Source organism: Daphnia pulicaria, chromosome 4 (genome assembly GCF_021234035.1).
Source record: "Daphnia pulicaria isolate SC F1-1A chromosome 4, SC_F0-13Bv2, whole genome shotgun sequence".
NCBI classification, from domain to species: domain Eukaryota; kingdom Metazoa; phylum Arthropoda; class Branchiopoda; order Diplostraca; family Daphniidae; genus Daphnia; species Daphnia pulicaria.
This window is the reverse complement of record NC_060916.1, coordinates 20,434,409-20,447,356: the sequence shown is the minus strand read 5'-3', so window position 1 is coordinate 20,447,356 and position 12,948 is coordinate 20,434,409. Positions and strand designations below refer to the sequence as shown.

The window sequence follows — 12,948 nt, the reverse complement described above, 5'->3', positions numbered from 1 at the left end:
CTTCTTACCCCCCATTTGGAAACTGTTAAGCAGGGCAAAAAAAGAAGAAAGAGAGAGAGTGAATCTCCCCGGCGTGACTATTATAGTCGACACACACACAGTGTATCCATCGTCTTGTGGTGTGCCGACAACGGGATTAAGGGCGGGTTTCTATACAAGAAGAGTCCTGCTGCTGATGGCTTGCCGACGATGATGGAAAAGAGTTACAGTTAGGAGGACGAGGCCTCTGTCTCATTTTTATTTCGACTACATCGGATAGCCGTTAGATTGGACTGGAGCCCGCCAAAAAAACGAACCAAGTAAAAAAGAAAAATGAAAAGAAATTGTGGGTGTGTCCGACGATTTGTTTCAACATTCTTCTTCTTCTTCTTCCTTTTTTGTTTCTGGAGAGCAGCAGCAGCACTAACTAATACTTTGGAGACGCTAGTGGGTGTGGGGGTGAAAGATTCTTACAGCTGACGGATGATGAGTTCCGCTTCTTCTTTGTTCGTAGGTGCTGCGTGATAGAGGGGGAGGCAGACTAAAAGGAGGGTGTGGTGGCTGCTGGGTGGAAGAAGGACTAGGGGAACATAAAGAGATCGCAACCGTTGCGTCGCCGTGAATGGCACAGCACACACACACACACAGTCTCTCCTCTCTCTCACAGACATCTTGAATGTGTCCTCAGACTTCTTCTTCTTTTCGTCTTGATCTTTTCTCCAACAGCTCGTCTTTTCCATGTCGCTTTTGACTAGCAACGACGACATAAAAAAAAAGAAAAATAGAAGTAGGGAGTAGAGGAATATAAGAAAAGAAGAAGGAAGAAAGAAAAGAGTTCGGTCGGATACATCGCGTGAGTCTTCGAGTCCGCGCGCGCGCTGACAACGCTCTATAGATTTAGCTCTCTCGAATCGACGAGCGTGAGTGTTCTGGAATGAGGAGGGGGGCAAAAGGAAGGGCGAGGGGAGGGGATAGATGGATGGAAGGAGGGAGGATGTTTGGCATTTGCATATCGAGACGATACATCTGTGCAAAAGGGTAGAAATTCAGAAGAAAAAAAGGCAAAAAGAAGAAGAAGAGCACGCCATCAAATCTCTTTTTACTTGGGATTTCTGGTCTATATAACCAGCAGCTTCAAGCAGACCCCACTTTTACCTCGCCCGTCACACAAAACCCTCCTCCTTCTCCTTCCATCCGCCGTACTGAAAGAGGCAACCGACCGACGTCAAACACAACAAACAGAGCAGCCATCGTCGAGCTACTACTACTGGGAGGGGGCTCAACACAGCACACAGTCTAGGGTAGTAGAGAGATAGTCTAGATGAATACGTTTATCTGAGCAGGGAGTAGGAAAAAGGGGGCCGAGAAGCAGCACGGAATCATCGAGCTCAAGTGAAGCAAGAAAAAGGCATCAGCAGCAACAACAAAAACAAGGGACGGGGGGGAAACAACAACAAACGAAAAACAAAACAAGAGTTCGTCCGTCCGTCTCTATTTATATATTATATACATAGACCCAGAACCGAGCGAAACAAATGCTGATGGATGGTGTTTGGCCTACGAATTGACTTGCATGTCGATGTGTGTATATTCAGTACTACATCTAGACAACGCTTGCGTCATATAGACTTGGGCTCTTCTTATTATTATTCTGATTCTATCACTGCTTGTATATTTATATTCGCCTTTATTTCCTAGACATACAACACGGAGGAGCCGGCTTCTCCTGCTGGCTCCTGGCCTTTTTTTTTATTCTTTATGTATACATAGATTCTTCCCTCTTTTTCTTTTAGCTTCTTCTTCTTTTCTCTGTGTTGGCGACTTGTCTTTCGATATCAATAGACATCAATTGATATGATGTGCTGTGCTATATGATTACCATCTTTTTCTTATTCCCCTCTCGTCCTGGGCTTTTCCAGTTGCTCCTTTTTTGTTTCGGTGTTGTTCGCTTCCGATTTCTAGCTAGAACTTCCTCCGCTGCTTCCACTTTGCACACACACACATAGATACAGAGAGACGTATAGCCTGGCCTCCCGTATCGAGGGCATCATCCAATCCCACACACATTGACACACACACACATCGCAAGAACATGGAGATGTTTGGGTATACTATATACTGCTGTTGCCTAGTAGAGTCGTGCATTGTAGACGCAAAGCCAAAAGAAAAGGACGGAAGGAAAGAGCTGCTGCTGCTGCTCGACCGGCCCAATAGCAGCAGCGGCGGCGGCGGCCTTCCATTTTTGGCTTCATCATCATCTCTCTTTTCTCTTATATAGACCCCCCCATCCCATCCCAACCCCCGCCACCCGTCCGACGCTTTATTATATTGGGTCTTGTTTTGTCCGCCGCACACGGAATGCCTTCTACTCTATGTCTATGCACGTCCGATCCGTCTATACACTTAGATCCCTATCCCGAAACCTCATTCGATAACAACAACAATAAAACAAACAAACCCCCCCACCCAAAAAAAAAATTACAGAAACAAAAAACGCCAGACACACAAAAAAAAGGAAGGAGAAAGAAATCGAGAAGAAGAAGAAGAAAAAGATCTTTTTATACATGTGCGCCACTATATCACGATACAAAGACTCTCGTTATTGAGCAGTCTGTGCATCGTTTCTTCGTTTAACCCGATGTGATATTTATTCCATCACGGTTGGCAGATATATACTTTGCTGGCCTTGCTGGATTGCTGTTGTCGACAAGTTCCGCCCACCCCCAAAAAAATGATTCGAGATTTTTCTGTTGGAAAATTTTCTTTTTCATTTAAAAACTGCAATTCTTTTCTTTTTTTTTGGGAAGGGGGGCGACAGTAATTTGCACAACAACAGTTACAACAACAACAACGAGCAGTATTGAATTGATGGGCCGGAGATTAGATTTTGCGTGTCTTCTGTACCGTGCTGATGCAACCTAACGTGATATAGTGGGCACATGGATTCTTGGCTCAGTGATCGCGCTTGCCATTTTCTGCGCGGGAGGGGCCAACAATTCCTTCGTCTTCTTCTTCTTCTTGTGCCATTTCTCCATCAACGATTTTTTGGGATCATTCCCCCTATCCACACATTTTCGGTGGTTGATCGCCTCCGTCTAGATCGAACTCGCCTCGGGTACGTCCGTGGCATTCCACGTTCGATGATCCGTCGATGACGGATGGCGCTGCAACGCAACCGACGTCCATCCGCATTGGCATTAGCACTCGTGTGATCTTCACATTTCTCTTTTGTTTTTGTTTTTATTTTTCTCTTCTCTCTCTTCCGATTTTGGCTCCTTTTTAATTTGTTTGTTTCTTTGCAGTTGGGTTAGACTGGGGCTTCCATTTTCATTCCGCTTCATTTTCTCTTATTCTCTCTCGTCTTGAATTTTTCTACTTTTTTGTTCATTTCGGTTTCTTTGTCACTTCTTTGTTTTGTTTGGTTATATTTCTGATGATGATGGGGTGTGAACATTTGTTGTGTTTTTCTTTGTCCTTGGCTGACTTGCGATGATTGAACTGTGTCTGGTCTTTCGTGTTTGATCTCGGTGACAACAACAACCAACAACAGCATCAGCTGCAAAAGCAACAGCATCCGCCGGCGCCTCAACAGCAGCATCCAGTCACGTGGCAGCCCAACAGCGACGGTACCAAAATGATTGGCCGGATGATATTGACCAAAAACATGGCCGGAATTGGAGTCGGCTCCCTTGGAGGCGGTGGCGGGGGAGGTGGTGGTCCGTCAGGCGTTTCGGGCATCGGCGGCTCCAGCAATCCGTCATCGGCCTCCATTCTCGGCCTCAAGGTCGTAGGTGGCAAGCGAGTCGACAACGGCCGCTTGGCCGCTATCGTCGAGAAGGTCAAACGGGGCAGCGTCGCCGACACCATCGGACACTTGCGGCCGGGTAAAACTTTTTTCTATTTTCCTTTTCTCTTTTCTTTTCATTCATTCAATTTGACAAGTGTGAACGAGTGTTGTGGAGGAAGACCAGCGACGGGCAACAATGCAATGACGTGTTCTATTGTCCGCGCTTGTATTTAGGTGACGAGGTGCTGGAGTGGAACGGCTACCCGCTGCAAGGGCGGACATTTGAGGAAGTCTATGACATCATCTGCGAGTCACGTTCCGACCACGAAGTGGAGATCATTGTCAGTCGGCCCATCAGCGATGTCGGACGGCCGAGTTCAATGGGAGCACAGTCAGGCGGATCAGCCGGGCCCGGTGGTGGCCATCTAAGTCACCATCACTCCGGCTACGGCTCGGCGTCGGGCTCGTTAGCGGGCGTCGGTGGCGGAGGCGGCGGCGGGGCCGGCAGCACACGCAGCGGCGGCAGTAAAGTCAGCAGTAACACTCAGAGGGACCGGCCGGCTGTCACCGTCACGTCGCCCGCCTCGCCTGACACTCTCCACCCGTCTTGGGGCAAAGTCCAGGTGAAATTGTGGTACGATGCATCGATCCAGCAACTGTCGGCCACGATCGTTGGCGGATTCGATCTTCCGCCGCGCCCAAACGGCGCCCTGCGCAATCCTTACGCCAAACTCTTCCTACTGCCTGATAAAAGGTATTAACCCCCGCGCGAGCTCAAAAGCCGCCTAGCTCTTCTTCTTCTTCCTCTTGGTCTTGAACACCCCCGTGAATCTTCATCCCATTTTTGTCGCATATCCATCGGATTATTGATTTCTCATCGACCGCCAAACCCAACGGTCGATTATTGATGATTGGATGTCTTGACGAATTTTCCAAAACTTTTCTAACGCAACTTGATTTTTTTCTTTCTCCTTGTGTGTGTTCCTGCCTATTCTTTTGCGGTCGCATTTTCGCCGCATCGCCGTTCGTCACGTCTGGCCCCCTCCCGCGTTTCCGTCGCTATTGTTGCCGGCCCGTCCGCATAGTGAAAAGTCAAAGCGTCGCACCAGGGCCTTAGCGTCGACGCTTGAACCGCGCTGGAACCAGACCTTCCTCTATTCGCATCTGCGCCGCTCCGAGCTACGATCTCGCTTCCTGGAGATCACCGTCTGGGATAGCGATCGATTAGACACTGGACGCCTTATTGGAGAAGTACGTGGCGGGGCCGTGCTGGCGCATTTCTTTTTTCACTTTTCTCTCTCTCTTTCTGGTATATGTATGGGGAGCGGGCGGCTCAATCTGTCTTTAATCTGACAATGTCGGAATTCAAAATTACATGCCCACCCACCCACCACCCCAGACGGAGAAGAAATTCCGCCTCGCTCCCATTTCTTTTTTACCACTGCGCGATTACTCAAAATCATCGATGGAAATGTCATTTTCTCCCCTCTTGTGTTTCTCGTTTGCGTTCGGCTTTTTTTTTCGCGCGCCCAGGTGGTGATTGATCTTGGCGCTGCACCGCTGGACGGTGAAGCAGACTGGTACACGCTGACTTCGCACGAAGAATCCCTTCAAATTCTCGTAAGTCCGATACCTTTTTCTCCCTTTTCTACGACGTCTCTAACAATCCAATTTGAGAGAGTCGCCGGAATAAGTAAAAATAAAATTTTCGGTGGTCCCCCCCCCCCACCACTACCTCACGAGTGGTTGGGGGGACAAAAATAAAAAAAAAAAAACGTACGCCGGAACTAAATTACATTTGGGAAATTTTTGGTGATGACGTTTGTTGTTGTTGTTATTGTTGTTATTTTTGGATCCGCAGAGGCGGGCGGGATTGCAGATGTCCGAGTCGGCCACGTCTCCCGTGGGCTCTGTGGACCATTTGTCGCCGCCTTCAACCTCGTCTCGCCTCTCCGATTCGGAACCCGACCCGTCGGATCTGGGCGACGGGGAGGAAGGCGGCGGTGGCGGCAGCGGCGGCGGCGGCGTTGGGGGCGGTGGCAGTGGCGGAATGGGTGGCCCACTTCTACCACCCTCCCGTCATAGCAGAGGAGCCCTGGAGCGCAGTGTCCGCAGTGACGGAGCCTCAGTCAGCAGCATGGGCAGCAGTTCCAGGTATCGTGCCGTGTGTTGTCTCTCTATCTGTCTGTCCTGCACTCCTGCCTGTGTGTGTGTGTCGTGTGTGTGCGTCGTGTGTGTGTTTGTACAGTTCCTAGTGGCGTACATGTATGCCCCAATAGCTCATAGGTTGTAAGTTCTCTTGCACTGCCGTACTACCCCCACATATGGGGCGATGGCCGTTTATATTTGATCACAGTAGTAGACGAGTAGTTATAGTCGTCGTCGTCGTCGTTGTAGTAGTATACAGCAGGCTAATCTAGTTCAGCAATTGGTCCTGTTCCCCGGCCCATCGATCGGTTTTTCATTGATTTTCTCGTGTGTGCGACTTTCGTCTCTCTCTCTCTCCGTCCCGTTCTCGGTTCTCCACTCTATACACTACAAGAATTTGTAGCCTAATCCATTTGTGGACATTTTTTCCCCCATTTTTTCTCTTGTGAATTTCTCCGACATTATAGTCCGCCGTTGGACAGTGACTACGGCGAGCAGCGTCGGAGTAGGACCAGAACGGGCACCATCGTGGCCTCTGATGACAAATACCTTCGTGGTGGAGGGCCCATTCTCGATCGGTCGAGACCACGTTCTCATTCGGCAGCTCCCGATGATATCGGGACCGATCGAGGACGGCTCGAAAGGACTCCAAGCCAACGGAGCAGGTCAGTCTCCATTTTGTTTTGTTTTTTGTCAAGGAATTTCCAGTGTCCCCAAACGCGATGGACAGTGATTTCTCTTTAGTATCCAAGTTGATATAATACAATGTCGTCTTTGTATCTTTTCTCTAGCATTTTTCATGACCGGGCAAAAAGTCCACGACGAGTCTCCGAGCCGGGCCGCCGGAGTTTATCGCCATCTGAAGAACGGTATAATTCGATTGAAATTCTTTACAACACCCGCATTTATTATCGTTCTCCATCATCCACTTGCTGGCCGCTGGCAAATGTTCGCCTTTTGATCAATTGCGAGCCGTGTGTGTTTATAACTCTGACTGCTTGGGTTGTTGTTGTTGTTGTTCGGTTATTGGTAGAGTGTTGCCAGTTTGTGTCTGTTGGGTCTGTAGAGAGAGACAATCGTAAAGTAGGACCAGCTGGATGAAATGTGATGGTAGAGATCGAAAGCAATAGGCATGTATGGTCTAGTGCTATGCGTACGCCTTCGTTGCACAGAGCCAAATACCATCAAAGTCATAAAAGTCGCAATAATTCGATTTTAGTTCAAGAGAATTGAAATTCTGATTCCTTTTTTTTTCTCTCTTTTCCTTACTCTATTGCGTGGTGGTGGATATGTGACTGACCACGACGAAAAAAATAGGCTGCCGGATGGTTCCGTTCGTGGTGGAATGTACGGCGGCTCAGGCATTCCAAGAATGACGTCCCGTTCGGCCACTGCCACTCCGACCGGATCTCCGAAACGGCGACATCTCCCGCAGATCCCGTCTGCCCTACAACAAACCTCTTTCGCCCGAGTCAGACAGGTAAATTATATCAAATCCGATCAAATCTTAATCGTTTAAAAAATGAATGACACGATGATTTTCATTTTCCGTTTCCTCCCTCCGCCAGGACGTGGAAGAAAGGGCGCGAATGCTCAAACTAAGAATGGGTCAAATTCCCAGCTCCGGCTACTCGGTCGGTGGAGGAGAACGAGGCGGAGGCGGAGGCGGTGGTGGTGGTAGCGGAGTCCGATCATGGCGGATGTACAGTGGCCACAGTGATAACGACTTGCCGCCTCAACGCCACAGTGTCACCCACAGGGGCTCCTCATCCGGAGGCCATTATTCGAGCAAAGGGAGCGGAATGAGCCGGACGAGCCGGTCTTTGTCGGGAGCCGGACCCGATGGTGCTGGCGGTAAGGTGCTCCTGTCGCCGGATCGCGAAGGCAGAGACAGGTCCGGTGCGGAACGTGGCGGAGGCGGTGGCAGCGGCAGCGGCGGTGCAGGAGGCGGCGACAGCGACGTCGAGAGCCTGGTCAGTTTCGTGAGTGGCACCAGTGCCTTATCCACCCAGTCTGAACGACCATCTGCCTACGTCAAACGCGTCGGGTAAGTCAAACATTCAATGTCATACGAATAATAATAATCATAATAATAATAGTTGAGCTAAGCCCTCATTAATATAGGACGTCGTCCACTATACATTGAACTGCCACTAGCCCCTGGCCGAGCTCTTTGTAATTTTAATCGTCGATTGGCCCTATTCTAATTAATTTTGTACCAGAAGAAGACGGCCGGGATGATGGGGGAGGGAGGGCTGATTCCTAATCCAATTATCTTCTTCCTATAAAACTTGGCCTTTATTTCCCGTTGCCTTTCACAGTCGCCATTTTAAATTAATCAATAGCCGGAGAAGAAGGCAGAGCGAGCGAGAGAGAGAAAGAGAATAAAGCTCTGCTGCACAGCACAACAGCTAGAGCTCAATGGCCTTTGAAATATAGAATCATTTTTCGTCGTCGTCATTTTTAATAAAGACTCCATATTCCAAATAGTACAGTGACTCTTATTATAGTTCTAGTTTCTCTCTCCCTCTCTCTCGCTCTTTCTGTTATATGTTGTATCACATCATGCAACCAATGGATTGCGTGAACCAGGAAAAAAAAGTTGTTTCCCCCCCCCCCCCCAAAAAAAAAAGAGAGAGAGAGAGAATTGGATTGATCATTATTATACAATATACTTCCATTCCTATGGCTAATGGCGTCTATCTGTAGTCGTTATCCTTCATTCTATAACCATTATACCACGGCGCATTATACGTAAATAAATAAATGGCGTTGCCACAGGGATGTTGTAGTATATATGACCGATCTATCAAATTTTTCTCTTCTTTTGAACTTATACGCGAGGAGACTTTCTCAGTGAAATCATTTATTTTATTTTGATTTCTTTTCTTTTCTTGCCTTATTCGACTGCTCTGCGTATATATATATATATCCTTGCTCCAATGTTATTATTATCTCTTTGACCCAGACTAGTGTGTGTGTATTCGTCGATACAAAAAATGCTCATGTTGTTCTTCTTTTCTCTTTTTCTTTTATTTTTCTGGCCGGTTCCTCCTTTTCTTGCGTCACATTTGTGTGTGTGCTGTGCACAGTGAGCGCCGAGAGGAGATGCTGACGGGCGAGCTGAGAGATCGTGGAGGCCAGGAAGTTGGGCCAGCCAACAGCGATGGCGGTCGCAGCGGGAGCAGCTTCCGACGGAACCAATTAGGCCGCTCCCTATCGCAAAGTGACGTTCCGGTCACGGAAAAAAACGGTATACTATAACTATCTATCCATACATCTATCTATCTACATTCACACACACACAGACAGACAGACACGCATCCAGACACACACACATTTAGATATATACATTTCTCTCTCTCTCTATTCTTCTTCCACGTCCCATCTAAATGCACGCACGCACGCGCTCTCTCTTTAAGGATTTCCTTCCTTTCTCGCTCCTGCTGCGCTTGCCTGTGCGTCTCCCGTCCATTGGCGTGGCCCATTGATCGGCCCCAGGTTCTTTTCTTTCTGATTCGCAGCTTCCCCACGTTTTGGATGCCATGGCCAAAGCTGCCACCGCTGCAGACTCTGCATGCCCGCCTCTGAGCGGATATAGACGCTGTGCACACAGCGACAGGAACAAGAGACAGAGACAGAGAGAGAAAGTTGAAAAGCGAATGAAAAGAAAAAAAAGAAAAATGCCGACATGCGAGAGCAGAGCCGAGTCGAGTCCATGTCGTTGTACTATTATGGACAAAGCAGTCTCGCTCGACCCCCTGACAAAGTCGCAATGCCATTGGAACCACCATTATTCGTCTTTGGCTCATCGTTTTGTCCTTACACCATGTCATCTTCTCGATTTGGTTTCAATCTCTCCCAAAGTCAAAGTTGCCCTTGGCCATTTGAATGCTGCCCTTTCAATTAAAGTGCATTGATAACCCCCCACCGTCTGGGTGGATTTTTGTTGTGTGACTTTTCGGCAGACGGTAGCCTGAGTGACACGGCCCTGAACAGCAGTCTTCTGGACTGCCAATTGCCGGATCGCACGACGTCGTCTTGGCGACGAGGTGCTTCCTCGTCGGCCTCCTCTTCCGGCGGGCTGGCGCACAGCAGCAGCGCCTCGCAACCGCAGCAACTCTACGCCAAAAACTCGGACAAGGGAGGTCTGTCGAAAAAGAGCAATTCCACGTCTCAACTGTCAGCCACAGGTCAGTTTGATCGGTTTCATTTGTTTCGTTTGTCCCGTTATTTCTTGGATTCCCGTTCAGGTCGTCCCGTTTCTTTAGGGCAAATTCACTTTGAAGTTCTCACATGTAGTCGTATATTAATCTATTCTAAGTAACTAGACTTTAATTAACGTTAAGTAGATCTTAGATGTATACGTATGAACTAACAAAGCTCATCTCGAACTATTATATCGAAACGCGATGGTCCATTCGAATATTGAAATCAAACGAAAAACAAAAATGTTGGGGGCAAACCGGAACAATGATGATGTTGTGTCGCTGCTGCTAAACTACATCGATGCGGGCGGGCCCATCAGGTCGGAAGCGCAAAATGGGATTCGGTCGGAAGGACAAAAACGCCTTCAGCGTCCACCGGTCGGAGGAGGTGATGCCCAACACTCTGCGTCACCTGGTGAGGCAGAGCAGCAGTTTGAGCAGCACCGAGGGTTTGGGCGACGGTGAGTCCGGCGACGTGAGAGGGACCGAACGAAGCGGCAGCAAAGGAGGAGGAAAAGGAGGCGGAAGCTCCTCCAGTAATAAAGGAGGTTCTTCCAATTCCAACAGCAGGAAAACGTCGCCAAGCCCTCGACGAGGGAACATGTCGAGCGCACCCTCCGTTGAGTCTGACGGCGACGGCTCACGTGATAAAGACGGGTAGGCTTCCAGCTACTACACCACAATCTCTCTCTCTCTCTTACGTATATACACACTGTTTCTGTATCTCTCTCTCTCTCAACCAACCCAACCGTACCAACAACAACAACTACGAATCTACCATATCATGTAGACTGACAGTGTGTTACCACCAACCACCACCCAAAAACCGGACGTGACCTTTTTATATACCCAGAGCTAGCTGTAATGGCAGCCAGTAGTGCATATATACAACTGCAGGGAAAATATACGCCGCACAAAAGAAACTATATATCCAACTCAACTTTTACCCCTCCACACAACCGAACCCCCTCCCAAAAAAAGAAACGAAGCCAAACACACAAAATTGCATCAAGGACTGTTGAAAAAACCCATTGACTCGACAAAAAAACTACTACTATTACTACTTACTATACACTAAACTACTATTTACTGCTGGCGAAAGGCGCTGGCTAATAATAGAAAACGGACGCCTTTATTTGACGCAGTTGTCGAAATTTAATTCCCACCCACAGAATATCTAAGAAAAGGCTCATCTATATATAGACTTGATGTGTATACAGTCGATGTAGATGTGTTTGATGCACTGCTAATGGCTTTCATTTTCTCCTCCACACACACACAACTCTCACACACAATACCACCACCCTATTTTCTGCTCTCCCACTTTTCCCGTTGTTGACGTGACGCAACAAACCGTTCAGCGCACGTCCAGAACGCTCGTTGATTCCTTTTTCTTCCCTCCTTTTTTTTCCCGAGAGAGAAAAAGGGGAAATAAATCGTTAAAGGGGAGCGTGTCACGCCACTGAACTATATAACCTAACCGTATCATCAGATTATATAGTAGCCTATCATTATTCCGTATGATAATTACTGCGCCATGGTAGAAATTGTGCTATTTTCGGGGACAAGGTTTGACCCCCCACCAATCCTCTTCCTTTTGTAGGTTGTTGCGTATGCGTATTTATAGAGTGCCAAAAAAAACAACCGCTACTTTATTATATTACACACCAAAATTGCACCGGGAAAAGCCGACGTGAAAATAACGTAGCGGCCCCGACAAAAAAAAATCTATAATTGAGTTATTCTGTAGTTAACAATTACGTCGTCGATTATTATTATTATTATTATTATTATTACTGGCATCCAGCACCACATGGTTAAAACATGACTGCGACCATAAGACGCTGTAGTTTTCCGTTTGTTGATATCATTTTAGTTGTTATTTCGTATTTTTGCCAAAATAAGTTCCGGTGTGTGTCTCTCTCTGTGTGTCTGTGTGTAATTTGTCTTTCAAACATTTTTCGATGAAATCTGGAACCTCCGCTGCTCCCTGATCTGCCGTTCGATTTTTCTTTTTAAAAAGAAAAGGAAAAAAAAAAGAATTGTTTCCTTTTCAAATCCTCTCGTGGGAGGGCTGGGCTTATTGGCCATTCAAGTCAAAACGGGGTAGTAGAAGTTTGTTTTAAGTTTCAATGAGAAAGGCAAAGCCACAGAAAAAAAACGTACGTACACAGACTGACGAGTAGTATAATCACTGTGCTGCTCTCTCTGTCTCTCTATATATACATCCCCACTCCACCTCCATCGACCCTTCGTCTCTCCTTAATCCCGCGCGCCGGAACCAAAACGAAAAAAAAAACAAAAAAAACAAATACTCGAAACGTCCGTACACGAAATAAACACGCGGGACGACGCGGTGACCCAGAGAGTGGCATGATGCGCAAGAGAAGCAGCAGCGGAAGCAGCGGCAGCGTCAGCAGCCGCGTCCAGCGCAGCCAGGAAGTGATGCCACTGCATCCGCAGCACAATTACCCGTACCAGCAGCAGCATTCGTCGCAGCAGCAGCAGCAACAGCAGATTTACTCGGCAACACAGGTGGTGATGCACCACGGAGGGCCCGGTGGCGCCGTAGCCGCGGCCGGACGACTAGTCCGGCAAACCTCACGGGACTCCAACGACGGTAGCCTGCACAGCGTCAGCTCTGAGAGCTCTTCGTAAGCAGTTCCCCAACATCCCCAAGTCCTGAACGCTCTCTCTCTCTCTGTCGTTCTCTCTCTCTCTCTGTCTCTCTCTCTCTCTCTATTTTCATTTCGCTGGATATAAACTTCTAAACAACACACAATAAGCGCATCCGCTCAAAGGTTTCATTGTTACAGAAAACGCCAA

General features: G+C 48.0%; 1 protein-coding gene across 5 annotated transcripts in view; it reads left to right on the top strand.

The window, feature by feature from the left end:
- Positions 1-12,948, top strand: part of LOC124338055 (regulating synaptic membrane exocytosis protein 2-like) — a 28,748-nt gene that overhangs the window by 12,642 nt on the left and 3,158 nt on the right. For 3 of the 5 annotated variants that reach the window (XM_046792096.1, XM_046792100.1, XM_046792099.1), the window contains 12 exons: positions 3,530-3,863; positions 4,001-4,520; positions 4,852-5,017; positions 5,300-5,386; positions 5,628-5,920; positions 6,382-6,579; positions 6,706-6,783; positions 7,232-7,394; positions 7,483-7,961; positions 9,007-9,167; positions 9,883-10,107; positions 10,443-10,779. In XM_046792096.1, the coding sequence (XP_046648052.1) occupies positions 3,530-3,863; positions 4,001-4,520; positions 4,852-5,017; positions 5,300-5,386; positions 5,628-5,920; positions 6,382-6,579; positions 6,706-6,783; positions 7,232-7,394; positions 7,483-7,961; positions 9,007-9,167; positions 9,883-10,107; positions 10,443-10,779 (3,041 nt within the window). Of the gene's footprint in view, positions 1-3,529; positions 3,864-4,000; positions 4,521-4,851; positions 5,018-5,299; positions 5,387-5,627; positions 5,921-6,381; positions 6,580-6,705; positions 6,784-7,231; positions 7,395-7,482; positions 7,962-9,006; positions 9,168-9,882; positions 10,108-10,442; positions 10,780-12,487; positions 12,777-12,948 lie in introns of all 5 variants that reach the window. The other 2 variants (XM_046792097.1, XM_046792098.1) reach the window with 2 other exon arrangements.